The 25,328-nt window shown below is 37.9% G+C and overlaps 1 protein-coding gene across 4 annotated transcripts in view; it reads right to left on the bottom strand.

The window, feature by feature from the left end:
• Positions 1–25,328, bottom strand: part of NALCN (sodium leak channel, non-selective) — a 246,619-nt gene that overhangs the window by 186,308 nt on the left and 34,983 nt on the right. For 3 of the 4 annotated variants that reach the window (XM_030036507.1, XM_030036506.2, XM_030036508.2), the window contains 4 exons: positions 24,957–25,040; positions 23,058–23,197; positions 22,104–22,232; positions 2,933–3,087 (listed from right to left, as the gene is read on the bottom strand). In XM_030036507.1, the coding sequence (XP_029892367.1) occupies positions 2,933–3,087; positions 22,104–22,232; positions 23,058–23,197; positions 24,957–25,040 (508 nt within the window). Of the gene's footprint in view, positions 1–2,932; positions 3,088–22,103; positions 22,233–23,057; positions 23,198–24,956; positions 25,041–25,328 lie in introns of those variants that run through there. The other variant, XM_030036509.2, reaches the window with a different exon arrangement.

The raw sequence follows: 25,328 nt of genomic DNA, 5'->3' as shown, positions 1-25,328 counted from the left end.
ATAGTGAATAAGGTGAGAAATTATGATCATAAATTGCAAAAAACAAAGACTCAGGTTATACTTTAGGAAAATCTTCCTAAGAGTACAGACAATGAAAAAGTGCAATAGATTGCCTGGAAAGACTGTGGAGTCTGCTTCACATTGCAAGGGGATGGCCTAGGTTATCTTGACAGGACAATCTCAAGCCATATTTATCACTAGTCTATAACTATGTTCTTCCTTAAACAATACATACATACTTGCATAGAAGCATACATAAAAACAGATAAACAGAACACCTCAAAACTAAAAATAGAAAACTTGGGAAATAAATATATTGTCAAGTACCAAAACTTACACTATCATCTTTCCACTTTTCATCCCTCTAAAGCAAAGCCATTTATAAAAGTGGGAGCAGGGTATGGCCAAAATTAAGGGATTTCCCAAATATGAAACTACCTGTTTGGCATAGCTCTCACAGTATAAAAAACTCTCTTAACTTTTATTTGATTAGGACAGCTTGGTCTTCACTCAGTAATAAAATCGTAAAAAGCCCTCCCTTTTTCTTTAAAGAGAAGAAAAATAACAGAAATGATCAAATTCAAATATGCATAGCTTGTACTTATATACCGCAAATTAAGTGGTACTAATTATACAGTAGCTACCAAACTGTTGTGCTCTTGTGACTTTTGTAATGATAGATTTCAGGAACCAACAGGACAGGCTGCATAATAGTATCTGCAAGTAAAATATCAATGAATGTATACAATAAAATAGTATAATTATACAGAAAAGATCTACTGCATTACTTACCTGTTAACTACATACAAAGATGCATAGCAAAAGGGAGATTTATAAAATATTGATAAACTTGCTGGTTATAACCCTGTTTATAACATTCCTAAGTTGAGGAAGCTTGCTTAACTTTTTGTGGCAAAACTTCTGTGTCTCAACCAGTATTTTAAAGTTTAGTAATCAGCTTTCAATTGATATTCAACTTAACTTCTGGCTGCTATAGCGAGAGGTGTTATATGCTGGTTACCTATTTCTAGACAAAAACAATATATCAATGACAAGTCTCCTAAGTCTATTAGCAATCTTTGATCTTTAAAATGCAGCACTCAGAATGACACATTAATAAAGCATAGGACTGCAACTCAGGAGACCAGAGTTTGAGCCCTGTTTTCTCCACTACCTTTGCAGGCATCCCAGCTGAAACCAGGACACTTGGACAAACTATTTCACCTGTCTTTGCCAACCTGCCCCCATGATTAAAAACATACTGGCCTCCTTTATTAAGCACTCTGAGCCTCGCTGGAATCATCTACCCACTTAAGCTTGTCTAAGGCATTGCAACTACATTTCCCTGGTGACCAGAGGTAGGCAGCTTGAATAACAGCCTTCAGTGCCACAAACTATTTTGTGTGTCAAGATAAGAAGGGTGATTTCAATCTGAGGCATAATTCTTCTGGTGATACACCTATCCCACGCTCCCCTGCCAAACCATCTCAAACAAGACAACTTGCATGTGGATGTTTTTAGCTTCTAGTGTGAACTCAGCTCATGTTCACCCAGGCATGGCAGTATGCCGCTAACTTAGGAATCTGAAGGTGGTCTGAGAGATTAAATAGGGTTATCCTTTGAGATCTACTGAAGAAAAAAATTATATAAAATATAGGTACTATCAGCAGTGCTATTCAGCTAGCAGGATAACTGGTACACTTCTGACTCCCAGAGGAAACAGAATGGAGCTTGGCTGAAATAATTTTTTTCCCCCTTTCTCACAAGAAAAAGGAAAGGACACAAATGGCAGATTTTGATCAGAAAGTATTTGGTATCACAGAGTACTTGTTGTAACAGGACTCTCAGACTATTTCTTGTAACTCTCTGGCTCATTGTGTATATTCAGCAGCCTGGGAACTAACTGAAGTGATTTCAGCTGCAAAGGCTTTCAATATTCAAAAAAACTTTTTAGATTGCAGTCATTCAGTCATTAAACCTTTTATTACCTTCAAGTTCAGCTGGGGCCAGGATAACAGTCTGGAGCTCAAGCCAGGAAAAATGAAAAAAAAAAAGCTTATCAGAGTCAGTGAGATGCATCAGAAAGAATATGGCCTGCAAGAATGCTTTATTGTGTGAAGGGACTTCCCTACCTGTGCTGAAATGAAAATTTACAGTTCCCGGCTCCTGTTGGACCTTTGTCTGTTAAATAAATGTAAGATAACCATAATGTTCTGACAGGGTAACTGCATATTTTCCATTTGGATGTGGATCTTGCCACAGCTGCCCATCCTCTCGCCACCCTTCCTGAATTATTGTTCTATGCTTGTTTCCCCATGGGGATGGCATGACACGTTGCAGCTAGCAGAGAATGTATTCTCCTGGTGACTCTGCAGTGTTTTTAACAGAACACAAATTGCACCTGTATTGCAAAATCTGCCTGACTCCCAACCATTTTTCTGGGTGATGTTCTGACTTAACACAGTTTGGATCAAGATTGCCCCAGATACACGTGATCTCATTTTCTCTCTCCCCTTCTCTTTAGTACCAAGATGATTATCAAAGTAATTCAGGGTGGGGTTTTTTTGCATGGGAATTACTACTAAAATTAGACAAATAGGATGAATTATATACTCTAAAATGAATCATAAATAAAACACAGAAATTAGTCATCGCATCTGCATACTGGTGATAATCAACAGTTGACTCTTCTTAAATAAAGACATTGTTTTAAAGTTATTTAAATCCTGGGATCCCAGGCAATGTAAATATAGATGATAACGTTACCATTCCAAAGCAAATAGCACAGCTTCTCTTTCTGGCATGTGCTCTACTTGAGCAGAATACTGATTGCACTTGATATCTTTTCAGCACAGACATGAGCTATCTGTTCTATTTATTTCATAAACATTTTTAAATGGATACTGAAATGGATTTTACCAGTAGGACAGACCTATCTCATTAAAGCCACTGTAGCCCAGCTCTTGCCTGCTTAGTCCCAGATCTTCAAGGTCCATGCATTTAAATCCAGGTGGGCACTGGTAACCTTCTTCTAGCTCTCTGGAACAGTGGGTGTCTGGGATAGCTAAATTATTCCAGGTTACATTTCTGTGAAAAATACAAAATTAAGGTGTTACATAAACTCAGCCCATAGCAAAACCAAACACTTGAAAGAGAGAGGACTAAAGTGCATTAGCTATTATATTTGCTATCTGTTTGTATATGTTATTTTCATTAATTAAGCACTTATTATAAAGGGCAAGCTAACAGGCTCCTAAGACTTCAGCCTTATGTAATGATAGTACAAATACTAACAGCAGAAGTTTCATACTAATGCCTAGAGACCCCATCAAAAATGGAGACTCTCCAAAACACAGACGAGTTAACATTCAGCTGCTCCAACTGCTCTTTAATGCAATTTGGACACTTACTACTCCAGGCTCCTTTGCAAATCCTGAGAGTGTGTTCAACTGCAGTCAATACCGTGACTTTGACTTCACAGGCATTACCTGAGCCAGCTTTGACACTCTTTAAAAGGATCATTGTGGATGACTTGTCAGCCACCTGAGTATGTATTCAGCTTCTCGTACCTTGGTCAGGCCAGGTTTCCACCACGGACAGGCACAGGCAAGAAGCCAAATCATTACATGTTTAGTGCAATTAGTATCTAGGTATTGCTGTGATTGAAACAGATCTGATTCACTTTTAGGTCAGTCCAGTAATCATTTGGTAGAACAGGTGAAAAAATCTGAACTTGTTTGAACTGGTTCAAACTGATTTATGTTGGTAAATGTAACACTGAAAAATAGAAAGATCGTGAGACGAGGGGCAGCGCCACAACACAGCGTGTTGGCCATTTTTTAGTTTCCTGAGGCTGAGCATCGCTTTTCTTCCCAGCTCCTCTGGCACCTGGGGCTGAGCTGCTGAAGAGGCTCTGTCACGCTGCACTGCAATGGGAATTCAGGTAGGTCCAGCACTAAGGGACATAAAAGCTAAAAGGAGAGGGAGGACAAGTTTGTAGCTCCCTGTCCTGTTAAATCTGTGGCTGTGGCGTGTACACATAAAGATGGGTATCCAAGTACTCCCGAACTTTGGTAAGGAGAAGCTCAGGCAGTTGATTCCCCCTGAGCATTTACAGCACCCAGTTAATAATTGCAGTACATAGTCCTTTGCCAAAACCAAACACCGGTCACCCCATTTCCCAAGAAGTAGTTTAGTTAAGAGGTAACCTTAGCAAACCACCTCCCTCCATCCTGAGCAGTTCCCTCTTAGGGTCTACAAAGCAACACAGCACAGTATTACGGCACAGAAGTGACAATTCGTGTTACTTGTGCTATGAGTCATCTGGGTAAACCAAAGAGAAGAAAGGTTGCAATATGACATAGCTCCAACTGTGCTGAATAGCCACACAGCTAAGCAATGTCCGTATTTCTCCTTGCTTGTATCCTCTCATCCAGCAAATGAAAATCCTGATTTTTGGTTCAGTTCTAGGGCAATTTCAAATCAGACTTGAAAAGCTAATCATGGTGAGTTCTGGTCTGAGAAAAAAACAGCCAATAGCATTTTTCCATTCATGTTCATGTTGATTCTGACTTCCTGGTCACAGCACAGACTTTTGATATAGAAATACCCAAAATGAATTGCTGAAAGTTACAAAGAAAATCTTGCAGTATTCACCCTATTATCCTGAGGCTTCAGACCAGTGCCTTAAAATTCATCATTTTAATTAATCTTGCTTGTCCACAGAAAAGGTAAAACTTGTCAGTCTGCCCTTTACTATAATTAGTATCTTATTGTTCTTCTGAAAGTCCTCTTCTTTTAATCTAACTCACAGATGCATTTTGACAACTAAATTGGGTGAACAGAAGCTTTAATTACTTTATTTTTCTTGCTTTTATGCACTGCATGCGATAGCAATAGATTAGTCTAAATCTGTCAGTGTGAAACTAAAGCTTCCTACAAAATTCTTCCTAGGCAATTATAAATGCAGAGAAATAGCTGTAGTTGCACCCATCCTATAGTCATTTCTTCATGATACCAGAGAGCCATACATACCTCCATGGATGCACACACACAGACGTACAGTTCCAGCTAAAGTTTTAAAGAACACCCTGAAATTTAGCTATGTGAGTAACTAGAAAGACGGACGGATACACAAGCATATGTGTACTCATTTCATTTTTTGTAAACATGCTTAGCACCTGTCACTCAAGGATTTAAGAACTCATCTGGGCATCTTAATTCCTTTATACTAGAATATGTTAATTCATACCCAGTTGTATGCTTTAAGTACGTTAGGTTTATGATACTGCCATCTAAAAACCATTATAATATATAGGATTATCATAAGACAACATTTTATGAATATTCTCAGAAATGAAAATTAATTCATTGGCTCAAGCAGATTCAGAACCCTGGCTACTGGTAGCTAATGAATTTTACATTATGGTTTGCATTAGAAAATCCCTCAGATCCAAGAGGCTAGCAGTGAGAGGGCATATTATTAAAAGTATTGCTGGCTCAATTGCTACAATGCAAAGCACATTTTAAGTGCTTCATTAAACCTAGGTCATTTTTATATCACATCAAACCTCCTTCTGAAAAAGAAAAGCTGTCTCCATGCACTGAGTACGATTTAGGCTAAAAAGGAGGAATCTCTGCTTACAGTACCTGTACAGATATAGGCCTTTTTTGGACCAACGTCACTAGGCAATTTGTGTTCTGCCTGAAGACAGTAAATAAGCATAGGCTAGTCTATGTGGACTAGACAATATTAGACATTCAGTCTAGAAGTGGCTAGAGTATCACCAGGCGTTTTCAATATAAGACGGTAAGTACCAAGATGCTGATTCAGCACATAACTAGTTTAAGCATCTTAGAAGTTTGACTAGGCAATGTGCTTAAATATCTTGCCGAATAGGGTGCCTTGATGAAATTACAAGTTCTTGCAACGTGACCAAAGAAATAATTCATCCCAATAGACCAACTGAATATTTCTATGCAGAGCATTCAATGTCTATGCAGTACAGCATCAACCCAAGAGGCGAGCTGAGAAATTAGTTCTGCACAGAAATGCAAAGGATGCAGAAGGAGTTAATTGACTCCACATCACTTGATAAGAATCCCTCAATAATAAGATTGTTGCAAAAGACACAGGAGTGCTCCTCTGACACGTTTTTAACTGCCTGAAGAACGTTCTGACTACATATTTACATATGTACACCACAAGAAGAAGCTGAATTGATGTGTCCTGGCAGTACATGTGCCTGTTTTCCATGGCATCTGTAGCAAAACTGGTCTTTCAACCACTATGTGCTCATGTGAGCACAATCTCTCTTTGAGCACCATCTCTTGATTAGGGCTGTTCTTCAAAGAGAGGTTTTGACAACTGAAGAGACAAATTACTTGAGGTAGCTCCTAACTGCCTATTTTCTGTTAGCCTGACTTTCTCTGCTGAAAATAGAAATGGAGAAAAATTGGGATTTTTTATTCTGGTATTCTATTAGTTTTGTAAGATATCACCAGAAAGCCATTCAAAATTACCAATCTACTCATGTAGTTTCCAGATCCAGAAAATTAGAGCAAAAAAATTAAGGATATTTATTGACAAGGTATTAAAAAACCATTCCAAATGGTTAATTAGGTAAAGAAGTCAGTAACTAAAGATGAATCAGCTGGAGCTGAAGGATTTTCTGTGAGTTGAAAGGAACCGTATGTCTGCCTCTGCACCAAAACCAGGCACTATGCAGCTGCTGACTAAAGAACTACTGTGTTGGTAAAAATACCATGGCAGACATAAAAAATGGTTGGTGGATCACAAAGCAAGTAAGCAGCAACTGTACAGCTTCCAAACAGGGAGCAATACGTTAACTGGGATCTCAGAGGATTTGGCACTGGGTTCTGTGCTATCCATTTTCATTAGTGACCTGGGGGACTGTGTGAACCTCGCTTCATCAAAATCACACAAAGCATATGCTGAAGGATGACAAAAACCTTTGAGAACAGAGAAGGATTACGTCGTTCTGAAGAGCTTAAAGGTTACTCTCAATAACTGTGATTTAATGTCAACTAATGAATTCAGAAAGTGATAGAACCTAAATGCGAAATGGACACTGCTGTATAAAAAGTACTAATACAGAAATAGGCTTGTATCAGATGATTGATAAGAGATAGATTTCTCTTTAAGATACCAAGAATTCATAGTTTCCTCTTCTGCTATATGAATTTAGACGTCTAACTCTGAGCATGGAATTTTGAAAAAAAATTTCCATTCCTATACATTTTTCTAAAAGACGCTTCTGTTTTGCCATATTGCCAGAACACAAGGCAAAAGCACGAAGCTAGTGAGAATATAGCAATGAACCTAAAATAAACCCGGAAAAGAGCACAGAGCTCCATGCTGCAGAGAAGTTCCTGAAGCTCAAATTAAATTGATTCTGGGCCAGGATCACTCAAACATTTTCTGATGAAGAAATACTGTGATTCTACATTGACTTTAGACAAGTTACCTCATGAGTATTATTAATACTGTTCTCTTACATTATATAGGTGAATGATATCTAACTGATTTGTGTTTATTCTGGAAACCAGGGTGATGTACTTCCATGAAACACTTTCACTGCACCATTCTAGACAATTATTATAGCCCATGAAAATTTTTTTAAGGTTTAAATTCTATATTATATCAGTATTTTATGAAATGAGTTGTAACTTACAAGCTGCATTCATAGTGGGAAAATAAGGTCAGCTGTGTCATGAGCATCCTCATTTTAACAATGCTTTTGGAGCTTTCTTTGAAGCACCAAAAGATAAATGCAAGATATGTATAGACTGGCAGATTAATGATAATGGAACCTCTCGGGTCACAGATCTGGTATAGCAAATACTAACTTCTTTCTTGCTAATTTCTTACTAGTACATTTACTCATACAAAAGAACAGATTTTCACATCAAATGCTGAATAAGCTCTATGTAGTCACAAATACTTTGCATTCTAGATTTAAAGCTCCCTCCTGCAATTGAGTCCGTGCAAATACCCAGGACTTATAACTCAATTTGATTTTCCTCACACAGATTGCTAGTGCCATTTGGGATGCCTGATGGTAACCCTCTTAACCTTCAGATGCTGATCTAGGAGGTCACAGGACTCTGCAGGTCCTGTGCCACACCTGAGAGCCGTGTCATACCTGAGTGTCCTGGATACACCAGTTATTTCAAGTAGCACTAAATGCCTACACATGGATAACTGCATCAGGCCCTTTCAGATTAAAAAAAAAATTATGGTTCCTATGGTTAATAAGCCAAGTCATCAGCCTTAGTTTGCTTTCCCCCTGTACCACCACACAGTTTTTGAGCGCTTGTCTTCCAATCAAGAGATTTTTCTTAAAGAATATGATTTACAGAGATGAAAAAGAAAAGAGAGAAAAAAAAAAAAGATACTCATGGCGTATCCATAATTAATGGCTATAATTTTATACCAATAAAAATCAGGAAATCTGAGACTAAGGTTCCCGTGACAACATTATACCAGTAACATTATGCAGAAGGGAAGTTTTAAATAACTTTTCTATTTAGAATACGTCCTCTTAAAAGCTCAGATAGCTCATGCCAACTACTATACAGCTGCCGATCTTACTAGGTAGTTAAAAATATTTCTTTCATTTTCCAAGTTACGCTTGTTTTCAGAGACTCTGGGAATTTAAAAGATAGGAAGCCTAGATGGAAAAGGGCTTGCTTTTTGTCTGACTCCTTGTGAAAAATAAAAGTGAGAAGGGTTAAAGTTTATTTGTTGCTTGGTGACTGTGAAAGCAATCTAAGCACCTAGGCAAATTTCCTTTCATTAGTCCTTTTAAATGTGTCATTTATTCCCAAATCTGTATCTTAATTCTTACTGTGCTAACCCAATCAAGTCCATTTTCTCCAGTGGGAAGCTCTGAACATCAACTGCTAGTAACAGATGGTTCCTAGACTACTTCCTTACACTACTGCTCTTTTTACAGAAAGACCCAACAATAACAACAGCTGCTCCTGCACAATTGTTAGAATAATAATATTGTGTTATAGTAATTATAAGAACTTTGTTTCTATCATGAAGTTTTCCACTGATCATTTGCATAATTCTTATCACGTTATGACCTCAGCTTAACAAGGAAGATATTAATGTACAAACCAGTGATATTGATAGTTCTAAAATTTGCAGTAGTAGTTTACCATTATTATTGGGCATGTTTTTTTCAAAATGTACTCACTGTCAGTTAACTCTCCTGTCACTGAAGTCAGACACACATATAACCGCTAACTTCATTGAAAGGGAGTCATACTGTAACTAAGTTCTATCAATAGATCTTCTAGTTTGTGCAGAAAGAGATTGCAACTTAGGACAATGCTGCTGCCGGAGTCATTACAGGTTCTAGATAATTCAGTAACAGTATAATCCACAATCACTGGTGATAGTTAAAGAAATTTCAGAGTACCTCTCTGGTTTAAGGACTACAGATATGTCTAGGCACAATTCTTCCTCTGATATTTTATAATCTTAGCATTCCTGAGGGTCATGTTTAAATGTTACGTTTTACTTTTAGACAAACTTAGATCTAAAGTCATCATGTCCCATACTTACAGAACCAGTTTCCTGTTTTTAATCTGAGAACAAAATCTGTTTTATCTTTTAAACTGTAAGTGTGAAAACTTCATCCATATTTAATGTTTCTCATAATTGTATCTGTAATTATAACTATAAAGCTTTCAAACCTTTCTGGTAACAGATTGTCTCTGATATCTATTTATTATTTTTATCACATCAAAAGATAAGATAGGGCATGCTTAAAGGACCCATGACTTTAGGAACACTACAAACATCAAGCTTAAGCTTTGGCAACATTCCACATTTTACATTTTAACTTGGCAAACACAGATTTCACTACTCAAGAATTAGTAACCGAGGAGAATATCAGACAGCATCTGCTAGGGATAATTATATTCAAATCAACAGGCCCAAATAACTGAGGGCATCTCTCATCTCTTCTATTAATTTTTAATAAATCTTGAAATAGCAGGGAAATTCCAGAAGAATGCTAATGTGCCATTAATTTTTAAAGAACAAGCAGCATGACTCGTTAGCCTGACATCAACTAAGACAAAAGAAAGAGTGAGCTAATACAAAGCCTAATTGATAAAGGGTGAAGAACAGGAACGTAATTAACGGCAGAGAGTATGGATTTAGAGAAAAAAATTTTCTCATCATACTAACAGGATTTTGATAAGATTACAGATTTGTCCAATAAAATTGCCTGGTTTAGACTTTGTAAAGCAATTCATTCAATAACACATGACTGACTAAAAAGTTGGCACTATATAATATCAATAAAGCACATGCTAAATGGGGTGAAAACTGATTAACTGACATGTCAGAAAAATACTTGCCAGTGAAATGATCATCATGCTCTACCATAATAAATGAGGAAGAAACAGGTATAAAATCAAGAATACGGATACAAACATAAATAACAATGAGGATGGGGAAGTCTGACAAGTTACCAGGATCATTTGCTTACCTGGATCCAGTAAAACAATATGTGCTTTAATACAGCCAAATGCAAAGTTATAGAGGTAGGATCACTGAAAGCAAACCTCATGGCCTATGGTCTATGGAATAAAAGGGATAAAGGGGCATGGAAATACTGTACTATGGAATATAGATGCTACATGAAAGCTTGAGATGAGGAGACAGGGCATCTTCTCATATTTGTCCCAATAACATCATGGCAAGAAAGAGCCAGTGCTTTCCCAGACTTTACAAGTAGAACAATAATGAGTGAATGTCCCTTTCTGTATGCACTCATACAAATTGTGATTAATATTATGTACAGGTTTTTTGTTCATATTTTTTTAAATATTTGAAAAATTGAGGAAATCATAAAAAAAACATGAAGATGAGAACACTGGAGAACATGCTTTGCAGTAAGAGACTTAAAGAGCTAAATGATGTTAGTTTATTAAAAAGCACATTGAAAGGTGCCTCAATTGTTGTGTGTAAGTGGATTCACACAGAGAAAATACTGGGAATTAAGGTTCTGTGTAATCTAGCATAAAAAAGTATAACAAGAATAGAAAGCTAACAGCTGAAGCCAGACAAATTAAGATGATGAATTAGGAACATATTTTTAACAGTGAAACAGTTTTTGGTATAAACAAAAAGTTCCCTTGCTTATGAATTGTTAGTCTGCCAACTAATCAAGAATAGACACATATCTAGGAGACACGCTGGAGTCAGATGCAAGCTTTAAGGTTTCACAGAGGAGAAACAAAATGAAGTCTGACTAGATGATCCGATTGTTTCTTTTGACTCTAAATTCAATATATAGATACTGTAATATTTTACTACTGCTAAAATATTGTCTTTCAGTATATTTGCCCCAAGAGACATAGATTTTTATATCTTACCATTCAGTTCAGATCTTTCATTCATTATTTATATGCTCATTTTCAGGTTTCAGTATCGGGGCGGGGGGGGGTTGACAGTTTTCATGGTCCTCTAGAGTGTAAGTTTAAGCCTTTGTGGACAGAACTTGGAGGTTCTTACTTTTTTGGTCAATTTTTCACAAAGAAAATTGTTTACATGTTTATTCAACAAATTAAGAAAAGTACTGGTCTTACTCCCTTTCTCCTCCCACCCATATTCAGTAATCAGGGCATGATTAAATCAGACTGCCTATTACATGAGGCAGTAATACTAGGTAAAGTTTGATTTGATTTTCATACCTGACTTAAGTTACGGTCTACAGAATGTGCCTTTGATGTCCCATCTATTCCTACTCACTGCACAGGAATTTTGAAGAGATTCAAATTCAATCACCGACCTTATCTCACACTTCAGGGTGCGAAATTTCAAAGACCCAGCATCTTTTAGCTGAATCACTAGAAGGAGCTGCACAACAAAAGGCTGCAGCTCTGCTGTCCTGACTTATCCCACCTCAATTTAGGCAATGAAGACAGAGAGAGAGAAATACATCTCCAGAGGTTCGGAGGTCGGTAGGTCTCCAGCCACACTCCAGGAGCACCCTTCTCTCTCTCTGCTAGCTAGAGAGGGAATTCAAGGCATTTAGGTTCCTAACACAGGTGCTAACATCAAACTCAGATGACTCTGTACTCAGGGTAGATCGCTCACATCTGGCAAAGCCAATGCTGTCATTGCCCAAATGAAAACAGGATGGTTCAGGCTACTTAACAGCTTTAACAATGGATTGGTTTGATCACTAGTTACTGGCATTAGAGGAAATTAAATTCAAAGGAAGAAATCTTTCCTATGGACAGTGCTGGAATGTATATCCAGGCACTAGAAAGCAAAGCTCAAAGACGAAAATTTTCAGAAGTTTTCAGTATGGATTTGATCTTAAAGTAGTATGCATGAACAGTACTATTTTGAGATTTTATCAAATGCCACATGACATAACAACTCTATGACAGCCCATTTTTGTGACTGCTACAAACAGTCATGAGGGAGCTGAATTCAAATAGCAATTGCATGATATGTATGCTAATGCAAGACTTGTTTCACAGGAATCAAACCAACATGAATTAATGGCACTTGCACAACGAAGGAAGCTGTTGCTGTAAGTGCCAATACGCACAAATCTGCATTTCACAGAGGTGTATCAAATTAGACTTATTTACAAGTTGAAGTGATCTCATACCTATAGTACCTATTACAATCCAATAAAGTATTTCCTTAGAGAATTTAAAAGAAAGAGTGAAAAATGCCTCCATTCTGTTTTAAATTGCAAGGGCATAAACTGAACTATATGAAACAACCTAAGCTGAAGACTGTATCCAGTTTGATTTTCAAGTATGTTCAGGATCAGTTCAAAAAAACTACGTTTGCACATCAGAGTTACCTGGATTAAATACAGAAAACTACCTTCTGAGTAGCTGTCTACCAACTATAGGGAAAACACAAAGTCACTAAACTGCAGTGTAGGATTTGAAAATCGTAAGCCTGAAGTTCAGCTGGGAATCACTTCCATCAAAGCTCACAAGCACTTTTGGGCCCATCACCCACAACAGCAGAGTTAGCTACTACTAGCAAGCAGGGGAGGTTTTTCTGGCTCTCTCTTTGGACCACTGCATCATGCAGTTTTAGCTCAACAAACTTTCTGCTTAGGCACAAGACAGGGTAATCCTCAGCATCGTAAAAGAATACTGCCCTGAATCCAAATCTGAACTACGTGCAACACAAATTCCTTCCTAAAGCTCGTGTTGCAAAGTGTCAAGACTGTACACAGGATGCCTTCATCAAATGCATTTACACAGGCCAGTCACTAACATAACATCTGAAGCGGCAGGAGTTGCGACTCTTAGCATAGTAAATGAAAGGGACTGCTATCGCTGGGCACCTGAGAACAAATTTTCAACATCATCCAGCTAGCTCCAAATGGAAACTCGTTAGCATTTGGCTGTTGGACTGGCCACTTCCATTTAGCAGAACTGGCTGTGCCACCAAAGCTCTCACTTCACCTGTGAGAAAGCAGGTTGATCTCTCCATTTGATAGCATGACTGGTACACAAGGTGGACAGGAAGATTTACTGCCAAAACTGGATCGCTGTTTTATCTGGTGAAAGGGCTTCACTGACAGGGCATTACAGAGAACAGTATCATTAAAATATGCAGCTACAGACCTCCAGTAAGGTCAAATAATTTTGCCAATAAGGGATCTGAAACATTGCTGGGGCTCCAAGAAACCCAAATGTAAAAGCCCAGATCGGTCTAGCCTTCAAGCCTACAGGCTACATCCAGCTCAAGAGAGAAAACTAAACGAGCCATTGACAGTCTGTAACCAAAGGTTTTTCTTCAAATACCAGCTGAAAAGCCCTTCTCATTAACCTGCCAGGTAGAAGGTGTACAATAAGTTGGCCTGGATTGTAGTTTTAATACTGCCCCGAGGCAACGGCCAAGACAATCAAGAAAAGAGGCAGGCAGCATAAAAGATCAAGCCGTAACAGGTAATAAATCTTGTTCCTGCTGCCTTAGCAGGCAGCCCACATAAGGAGAGAGCGTGAGGAGGCTAAGCCTTTGTTTGAGGTGAGCTGGGAGGACAGGGATGAAGACGAGGAGCTGGAAGGGAGGGGGTGGGCAGTAAACTATGAATCTGGGAAGGAAACTGGTCAAATCAGGCATCAGTGAGCCCAGCAGAGCCTGCTACAGCAGGGACAGAAGGGTGGCCAGTATTCTAGGCACTGGAAAAGAGGGAATGTGGTGCATTTGTGTCAAGTACAAACAATGTGGTTCACTGAGTATAAAGGCAGCTGATGAGCCTGTTCCATGCGAAGGAGATAGGGAGTGATGCTGGATTTGGGGGCTCTTCTGGAAATTTATTTAAAACTTTTCTATCTTATATGAGAGAGAGAGGGCAGGGGACTGAGGGACTGACTACGTAAGAGGGTGGAAAAGTAGTGGTGGGGGAGGGGGATCTGTGTAAAGATTGAGTAGAAACGTATTTTACGTTACCGTAAAATAAAAATGAATAATAACACCTCTGATAGTAAGAAGCATGTTTTGGTGAGAGAATTGGATACGCCATGTGGAGTAGGATGAAAAATGAAGTTGGAGCATTCAAGAACACGCTCTCACCCCAACTCCAAAGTTTATACACAAAGAGAGAGAAAAGAACAAGATGCAGCAAGCCACTCTCTCACCTCTGCCCTAATACGCAATAGTTCCACCCCACTTTCAATGTGGCCCCCTTTAAAAGAGATGAAGCAAAGGCAAACAGCTCTTCGGGTGCTGAGGATAACAATACCTGACTTTTGTTATGTCAGGAAGGACCACATAGAATCACAGAAAAATAAGGTTGGATATGAACTCTCAACAGGACGTTAAATATAGTTCCCTGCCCTAGACTATTTCTGCCTTTCGCAAGAGAAGTTCCCACAGCCTGTTTTAAAGTTCCCCAGGGGGGAAATTCAGAACCTCTCTAAGGAATGGACTCCAGTGCAGCTTTATCCCTACCACTACAACGTTTTTTCCTGATATCCTATCTAACCTGAAATTTTCTTCCTGAAATTTAATACAAGTACTTCTTATCCTAGTAGTAGTACAGAAACAGAGACCAGATTCCTTTCCTCTGTGCAAGTTTTTATCCACTCAAAACCTGCTATGTATGCACTTCTTTTCAGTTGAGCTAAAAAATGCCAAACACTCCTTATCAGCTCTGCTCTATATATCTAAGCTCATTCCCTTTTCACCTCCTTTAGATTCTCGCCAAATGATGCCTATATGTTGTCTAATACTACAATTTACACATTTTTACAAGAGCACAATTCTGTTGATCTCTGTTCCTCCATTATGCTCCCAAATCACTTTATGAACTACCTCCTAAACAGTCATTCACAATGCTGTATTTGTACAGTTCGTTTTTCCTAAGTGCAGTGTATTGTCCCTGCTGACTTCCATCCAATTTTTTCAGACCATGCCTTCAATTTATCAAGGTCATTTTCATTCTAATCTTGCCTTCCAAAATGTCTGCAGTCCCTCCCAACCTCATGTCATCCTCAGTTCAGTAAGTATCTTCTATCTGCCATCATCCAAGGTGTTAACAAAACTTCCAAATAGCACAAGACTTATGTGGATCCTCGCTCTTTCTCTTCTGACAATGAGCCATTAATATCAACTCACTGAGCATGTTTTCCAGGCAGTTTTCCACCTGTTCTATGATTATTTTCACCTTAACCATGTTTCTCCTGCCAGCTTACAAAAATGTCCTGTGAGACTGTTACAAAGCCTTCCTAAAATAAGGATATGACATGCACTCTTCTCTCCAATTCACATGGCTGTTACCCTGCCATAAATAATTATATTCTAAACTTTAAACTGAAAGAGGGTAGATTTAGATTAGATGTAAGGAAGAAATTCTTCACTGTGAGGGTGGTGAGGCACTGGAACAGGTTGCCCAGCGAAATTGTGGATGCCCCATCCCTGGAAGTGTTCAAGGCCAGGTTGGACGGGGCTTTGAGCAACCTGGTCTAGTGGAAGGTGTCCCTGCCCGTGGCAGGGGGGTTGGAACTAGATGATCTTTAAGGTCCCTTCCCACCCAAACCATTCTATGATTCTGTGATTCTATATTGGTTTGGCATGGTTTATTCTCGACAAATCCATATTAGCTGCTACTCGCTTCCTTGTTATCTTCTAGATGCTTACGAATTTTTGTTTGTTTATTCACTACAGAATTCTTTCAGGGATAGAAGTTAAGCTTACCAGTATTCCAGCCGTAATTCCCTGGCTTTTCTTGCCCTGTCCCTCATCCCTTCCTCCTTTTTAAACTTCTACTGTTTTCCTGCCTCGCAGTTCCTCACCCACCCTCCACAAGTGCTCGCAAATAATAAAATAGCTGAGATGATAGCTTCAGTCTGCTCACAAGTATCTCAGGATGAATATTCCAGCATTTTCCAGACCTTTTTGAATTGCAGTAATCCAAAGGATTGGGACAGGAATCAAATTTAGACATCACATTCAGCTTCCAGAAAGCAGTACAAAACTGAAAACAGTCACCTGGTTTTCAAAACAACATATGAGCTCATGGAAGAAGAGCTGAAGTCTGTTTTAGAATTTCTTTCTTACTATTCCCTGTAACTGCTTGCATATCCAGAAGAGACACTTCCTCACAGCATTTCCAGGCTAAGGGAGATAACTGCTGTCTAACCTGTGAATGTCAGGACATCCACAGCCTTCTCCATTAGTTGTCTGGCTTCCTCTTGCAACATAAAGAACAGACTTTTCCAGCTTCCTTTCTATTCAAGAAAGGAAACAGCACCTGATCACCCATCTGGCAGATTCAGTGGAGATCACTCTTAGCATTCTGTTTTTCTAGCAATGTCTGGCCTTCCCCTCAATTTTTTGATATACTGAAGGATGTCCTTACTTCTGGCATCCTGGCCTCCTGCAGGTTTCCTCTGGAAAGTTCGGTACATACCATGCCTCAGTTCTGTACAGCAATTATAAGGTAAAAATCTTGTGGATAAATATAGAACTTTCCCTACAGCAAAGAGGAGATGTGGTAGTTATGCTACTCAAATTCTTGTATTTATAGTTAGACAATTTCACAATAATCTATAAAATCCACTCCAGTTTACTCAAAAGGACTTATTAGCCAGAGGAAAGAAATCCCATAAAGGCTGACAGAAGTTCAATAAACTTTGATGTCTGCACTGGGACAAAGAATTGTGTAAACCCAAATGGCTCCAAATCTTAGTAGAGATAAGCATGTGTCATTACTGAGCCACCAAGAGCTGAGGCTATTGGGTTCCCATCACTCTATCCTAGACCTTCATTAAAAGGTCATCTTCTCGCTCAAAATGGAGCTGGGCAAACAAAAACACTAGAAAGCCTGTGTGAAATGAAACAACAGTCTAATTGCTTTGGATAACTATATAACAATTCTAAACAAAATTAGGATTTCTGCTCAGAAATCACATACCCTCTGAAAGTGAGGAGAGTCCCACTCCTGAAGCCACTTCCCTTGGGCACCAATATTGGCCATCAGCTCAGCACTCTCTTCCACCCTTTTGACAGGATCCCATTTGGTCTGAACTACTTCCCTTTTAGACTGATGCTGTATTTTTCTTGATTTTAGTTGGGGTCTAAACAACATCAGGTCTGGAAAAGTAAGATTTCTTCCATTTCTCTTCTGCCTGAGGAGTTTATACTAGAGACATATCACCATTAAGAGAGATTGTGAGTAAATCCCAAAGGCAATATTAAAGCGGTGCTGGTTGTTCAACTAGTATCAATAAATTAATGTGCCCTGTTAAAGAAGTCCTGTTATGTTGATTTTTCAAGCTTGGTCTTTTATTTCTTTCCTTTTCTCAGAAATCCAATTACTCATTCTTATTTTCCCACTGCTGATGTAAGACAGTATCTCGAATCCCTTTTGTTCTTTTTAATCGTATTTATTTCCTCTATTAGATATTATGGTGAACTTTCAGCTCCAGAGTCTCTGAAGCTGTTTTCTGACATTTTTGGGGCCTATCCATAGACAGGATAAGATGACCAAGAACCTCTTAGATCTTCCTATTACTCAGTAATTATTTTTCTTATCTATTTTCCTGGGCAGTTCCTACTTTAAACAAGAAACCTTGCAAAGAAGGATTTTAAATTGACTGCCATGGTGACAAGACAGACAGGTCTACAGAAATACCTAGTCTATACCCTACTGAAAGCGTTAAAAAAAGGCCCTTAAAGAATGACTGTGGGAGAAGAAGTAGAGAAGTACTACATTTTATGGCAGTTAGCCATATTAGCCTTCTTTCTTTTGATGAGGCTTCCTTTCCCTTAGCTCCAGTGCAGACTGAGAATTACAAAAGGAAAATTTACTGTTGTGGAATAAATATAGTCTAATCATGCAGTATGAAAGTATTTTTGTGTAGTCAAACATGTCTTGGTAATAAAAATAAAGAAAACACTCAGTAGCTAGTATGTGAGGATACATAAAATATTCTAACAGCCAGAGCAATGGTTTGGAAATAATTCCTCTCTTCTGTCCTTGTGGAAGTACCTTCTGTATACTTGAGGTGCCCAAGAATAAATTACAGTAGATTTGGGAACACAACCTATTTTCACCATTATTGTTCAATTCTCTGAAATTAATCTCAGATATAACAAAACAGCCTGTCAAACTGCTTATAATGTATGGACTTAGCTAGATAATTGGATTATATATACATTATATTCCAACCATACTGTGTGTCTTTCAGGCAACTAAAGAAGATCCATACTAATGAAATCCATGTAATATACCACTTATTGGCAGAAAAAAGGTTGGAGAAATCATCAGGGAAAAGCTGTGACAGCATAGTTGTAAAAAGGTAAGTAATAATCACAAGGGAATACTGAGTGAGAAAATTGTCTAAGAAGAAGACAGTGTTCTCTGTAGGGTAAAAAAGTCTGCCAAATAAAGAAGATTATAAGAATGAGGGAAAAAAAGATTTATCACCAAACAACAACAACAACAAAAACTTTTCAGCCTTTGGAAGGAAGTCAGATTTTGCTGATTTCACGGATAAAATGAAAAACTCAGACCGCAGTTAGCGCACTTCAGTATTTCTGTTTGTCAGAGTTAACATTAGAAAATGACTGAGGAGGTGGAGAGACAGGAGGTCAGGCAGTGTGGGCGTCAAGAAGGATGGAAAGATAAAAGAACTTGCAGCAGTCAAAGAGGCAATGAGCATCTAATGAGGCTGCCACATCCTTTCCAATAAAAAGGAATAGCTAGATTTTAAGACGCTGTTTTCAAAAGACACTTGCCTCCCTTATAATAATAATTTAGAGGCAGTAGACTTAAAAAGATTTCTAAAATTTCTAAAACAGATGAAGTCCTTAGCTCAATAGTAACATTTTACCCTTGCCGCTTGCCATAGAATTCTGCATAATAGGAGGCAAATCACCTAAAATTAAAGTTCTCACAGGTGGCCACTAATTGGATGCTTTTCATTTCCTGATCTTAACTTGGGAGCCTGGGATCTGGTTTGCAGAAATACTGAGTATTTACAGCTGTGGCTCATTAAAGACCAAAGTTATTTAGGCCAAGTACAGCCAACTTTGGCCATTCTCCATTGCCTGGAACAGAACCACCTGAGACACACAGACAGACTGACTCAACTTCTCAGAGGAATGTTTAATTTTCATTATAAAGTTGAGAAACTAAACCTCAAAGACAAAAGTAAAATTTCTCTAGGCAATTTTCATGCTTTTGTGCTCTACTACATCTCCGCTAATAAACTCTCCTGGATTCAGAAGTGGCATGTTGCCTCTTTCTAACTACATTTTGGACCAACGTCTGCCTCTCAATTGTCCTCTTTTGGCACCAGAACTGTTATTTCTTTCTCTATTTTCCCAGCCCATGGTGGTTTTTCTTATAAATTCTGCGGCCACCTCTGGGAAGGTTAGCTCTGACCTACGTGAAGAAGGCACAGCCTAACTCCACCCAGAGCTTCTTGTACTGCATTCCTCAAAAATTAAAAAAGGATCAGATATGAGTAAGTGTTCACAAGGTATAACGATGAATATTACAGACAAGAAGAGGAAATAAGTGTTTTCAGAGTAGGAATGAGCAGTATGCCAAAAGTAAGGTGTAAGTCTACATGTCAAGCAACAAAGAAAAAAATACATGTTCTTTGTGTGAGCACCATCCATCAGAATAAATGAGGCAGCACTTCTAGGGAAAAAGTGTTTTCCAATGTAACTCTAGTCCTCATACACAACCATGGGAGCCATTTAAAGTCACAAGTCTGGTTTGGAGATGGCAAAAGTGATTAATTACTTTCTGAAGGTGCCTATCCCAGGTACCTAAAAAGTAACTTAAATTAGATTTCTAATTTTTAAACAGCTAAAAATACATATACTTGATGATACTGAAAGTAAAAGGAGTTAAGGCTAGACATTCGACCTCAAGTCTAAAATTTCCTTAACTCCACAAACTTGACTTTTCCAACTTTAACCCACTTTAGACAGGTTTTTATTTTTATTTTATGTACTGGATATTTGGCCCTTTTAAACTTTTTTTTTGTAATTCAGCCTTTCAACAGCCTAAAATTGAGGTGTTTCTGTAAACTTTCTTATTTTTTTTTAAATAATGCAGTCTTCAGAGAGCAACCCAACACATGCAGAAGAAATTAGACAAATTTTTCAGGGGCAATCTTAAAGTTATAAACTAACTTTCCATTGCAAACATTATTACTCCCCACTTCATCTTTTTCTGCTTATTTCAGAGAAAAGCTGTATTCAGTGACACAAGCAATACGATGCCCAATCTTTCCCATGTTGTCTATTACACTTCTTGTTTTTCCAAACAACATAGGTAAATAACAGAATCACAGATCTTCTCATTACCCCAAACAAATTTTTCAGAAATATTTTTTTTTTCCCCATGTCTATGGGAAACTGTAAAAAAATCTGTGCTACAAAGATTTTCTCTTAGAAAGAAGAAAAGTCAGAATGAAATACCTAATTTCCAGTCTAGGTGAAGATCAGCCCCATATTTTACTATAGTATTGATTAAATAAATAAGAAAATATCCAAGCGTCAATTTTTTTCATTTAACAAAATACCATATAATGTCTAGCATATTCTCAAATAATTTCATAACCCTTTTTGTATCTGCCACTTCTAATAACCTCATTTTATATTTGATAGCTTATAGGCCCTAGTTTAGAAAAATCTTTAACAGAGAGTTTTGCAATAATCAGACTTTTTATTCAGCACAGTAGCAGATTAAGCGGTGTTTTGCTTTCTTATAATGTCTACTCTATTTATTTTATGTACTAACAAATTCAATACAGGAATAAAAGGATCCAATTTTGACTAAAGCAAAGGCTACAACTCCAGAGCTAACATTTCTCTATCCAAACAAACAAGGACAAAATGAAGAAATAAATGTAATAGACTCTTACAATGTAATGGTGGTTGAGCATACAGTCAAGCCCTCAATTCAACAGCACATGTAAGTGTATACTTACCTGTGATTTTATGAGCCATCCCAGTGACAAGGGGCTATACTGTACTTCAAGTTAATCTTGTGTTTAAGTATGTGCTGAATCAAAAACATGATATATACTCGATCACCAGTGTAAAAGATTAATCATAAGTATCTTCCAAAGGCTGGGTAAAAAAGGGTCTTTAAATCAGGTCCCAGCGACCTCTTAATCGACAAAGGGCATGAGATTCTAGGGGTAGTTCTGCCCTATACTTTAGGTCTGGCCCCACACCCAGAAGTTCTGGGAAAAGATAGGAGAATACAGCAAAAGCTGATGAATCATCAGTGACCGTAATAAGCCAAAGTGGCAATGCTCCTCTTAAAGCCTCCTCTGCTTTCCTGCTCTCTCACCCCCCCACACACACAGTCACTCACCCCCTAACTCAGACTGCAGCCAAATGCCACAATTTGTAATCTCTCTGTCGCAGTTAAAATTTGTATTTTTCATAATTCCTAACATTTTTGTTTCCACAATTTATCTTGGTGCATTTTGCTGGACTACTTTTAATCTATTAAGTCCATTTCACACCCACTGATGCTAACTACAATTATACACATGCAATGAAAGAACAGTCCCCGTCATGCCTGCACAGACTAACTCACCCTGGCTGTGTGTCGTCGGTGACACAATGGTACGTGAAAGTTCCAAACATCTGCACTCCCAGGATCCCATACAGGAGGAGAAAGAACAGAAGGAATATTGAAACACTCCAGATTTGCTCTCCAGAACGCCTGGCAAAAAGATAAATATGACACTGAATGCACAGGCAATGTGAACCCTCCTCTGAAAAGCTCCAGAATAGAAAATATGCTCATACAAAGAAAGCATGATTTCATCCTGCAGAAAACTTGTCCTTAAAGCTGATCTCTCTCTCTGTGCAGAGATAGAAAAGGGAGCCACAATTTTTTTCTAAACCTGTAAGTTAGGGTAATTAAACCAGCTGTAAAATACAAAGGGCCGAACAAAAAAAACAAAATAAAATGTATGAAGTCTAGCTTTTGTAAAATAGTACCTAATGACTTATACAGACAGGATATGATGATGAAGTAAAGTTGATGCCAAAAAAAGACCAAAAAACTCTTTCATATTACCATTACATGGCTTTTGCCATTACATGCTGTACCAAACTTACTTACGTGTGTTTGCTTGCATGTAAGCATCTCTGTACATATACCAATACATGTACACTCTTAACTGTAATGGTTAGGGCATGTGCTCATGTACTTTTATTTACGAATATTACCCTACTAAGGGTGTTCACCTTGATTATTAAGTGCCCATATTAATGGAACAGAATTTACTGTCATTGGTTGAAAATTGCTGGCTACAGTTATTAGCAAAATGCTTTAAGATTCATTTAAATATTTGACGGTTTTGATCATTTTCTAGGAAACTTGATTCCTTAAATATGGAAAATAGCAAGAATTTTTTGGCCAGAACTAAAACTCAGGAAGAAAACACCCATTAAGCTTGAAGGGTCATTTTCTGAGCTGCATTGTCTTCTAAGTCACAACTGAAATTTTCTCTGTTGTTCTTCAGGTAACAACCTTACTTACTTCAAGATATTTGTTATCCTAGTTCTTGGCAGCTCAAAACGAAAATATATCCGGAATGCTCGAATCATAATGAGTGGTCGTGGAATCCGTAACATGCCCCAAGGTGACATCTGGTCAACTATTTCAGCAATTTCAAACACCTACAAACAAAAGAATGAGGAGTTTTTCTTGATGACCCTGTCCCGTTCGTGTATTCATTTACAGAACTTTTAAAACTATGAATATTATACATGATTTTTATTTTCATTTTCAGTCTTCTCTTGGTTTATTTTATGGTTCATTTTAACCATGTTTTTTAAAAGAAAAGTCTTAGTAAATCCTTTAATCCATTTCTAAGTTATCCTAATGACATTCCAGAAATATACTCTGCCTATGTTCATAATGCTTCTGTCTCAAACAACTCAAGAAGGCTGTGCAAGCTTGTGTCAGCTGCCTGTTTCTGTGCTAGTCCTACCCCACAGGTTTCCCGCAACTCCGTTAAAAGTGAGTACTTTACATTTCCAAATATGAAAATCAGTATCTGTTAATGTTGCATACCACTAAGGTTTTTACTATGATACAAAAATACATATACACAGATTGCCTTATGAGTTGCAACATGCTCATAAATTCTCTATTTAATTCCAAGCACATGAGAAAACTGTACATGTTCTTCTCTTAGACTCCACTTACGACAAATTTCAGCCAAACCACAGAACGGGGAACCATTTCCTTAATACACTGACAGGGTAGGCACTCTGTAAAGAGTATTTAGCTCAATGACTGGGTGAAAATGTCTTGTTTTAATCCTTGTCTCTCACTCTCTGAGAGTAACTGCTTAATTTAATATTTGCTCAAAGTACTAAGAAAATGGAGAGGGAACCTGGCAACATATAAGCTGGGTAATCTACGGTGCTCATTTGTAATGATCAACCTTCACTCTACTTGTGTACATGATGTACCAAAGTCTCCCCTGTGTATAAAGCAGAAAATTACAACGTGTCTTAAATTTGTCAGAAGTGGGTAAGTTATGCATAACAGCAATCACTATAGAACTGGTGGTTGAGTCACCATCCCTGGAGGTATTTAAAAGACTTGTAGATGTGTTGCTTAGGGACATGGTTTAGTGGTGGACTTGGCAGTGCTAGGTTAACAGTTGAACTCGACGATCTTAAAGGTCTTTTCCAACCTAAACAATTCTATGATTCTACTATCCTTATACTATTGCAGGCCCAGTCTCACAGTTTTCAATCTGTTTTTACCCGAAAAACTGACTACGGTTAAGGACTGATTGGTTTGCAGGACACAATTTGACCTGTACCTTAACACTTTACACTTCTTTACAACATGTCCAAGTTCCCTTCTTTATGAAAATTTATCAAATTGTTTCCAAATGTCTTTATATGATTTTTTCCATCATGCTTTAACTTGAATTTTGGAAAAGGTTTTGTTAGGTGTGGGCCATGTTACATGAAAGCCCTCCACTCACCATATCAATACACCTACAGCACAGCAGACATCTACCATTGGAGTCATCCTCCCTTTAGTTTCCTACGCTAGTCACCATGGCATTCTACTAAACTCAACGGAAGGAGATAAGCACAACTGTAATATGGAGTAAGAGATAAATGGCTCTCTGAAGATCCTTCTCTCTCCTTTTGACGATGCAGACGGTTTATGGTAACAAGCTTCAGATTAATGTAGAACTTCTCAATAAGAAAAATTAAACAAGATAAATTCTACTACTAATGTAGATATGTTGCAATATGCAATTATAGAGCTATTGAATTCAGCACAGTTTTTTAAAAACAGTTTGACCCATGTACGGCTATACTTCCACAACTCGTAATTATTTTGTTGTACGATATATTTTTCACAATTAAGGAACTATTCATTGAAAAAGGTAAGTGAAATAATTACCTGTAAAACCAGTGACACCCAAAGACAAAAGACCATGAATCCATCAAACACACACCAACGATCCTTTACATAGGAGCTATCACCCTACAAGAGAGAGAAAAGCTAAGAGGTTAATTGATGTTTTACTGTCAGGTTTTAAAAATATTATAAATGATAGTTCTTGGAAGAAGAAAAAGTCTTCTCTGTACCACTTTTAAAATTCCACTTTTGAAAGACTCCAAAGCCTATTATCTGGACTAGAATATGCTGGAAACATATAAACACATCTTCTGGGTGAACAAATGGTAGCTTCATTCTTGTGCGGTACTTCTCCTCAGCTTGTGTCAAAAAGAACTTATAAAGAAACCTATTATTTACACTTTGATGTAAATC

This window comes from Aquila chrysaetos, chromosome 14 (genome assembly GCF_900496995.4).
Source record: "Aquila chrysaetos chrysaetos chromosome 14, bAquChr1.4, whole genome shotgun sequence".
Lineage (NCBI taxonomy): Eukaryota > Metazoa > Chordata > Aves > Accipitriformes > Accipitridae > Aquila > Aquila chrysaetos.
This window is presented reverse-complemented; position numbering and strand designations above follow the sequence as displayed.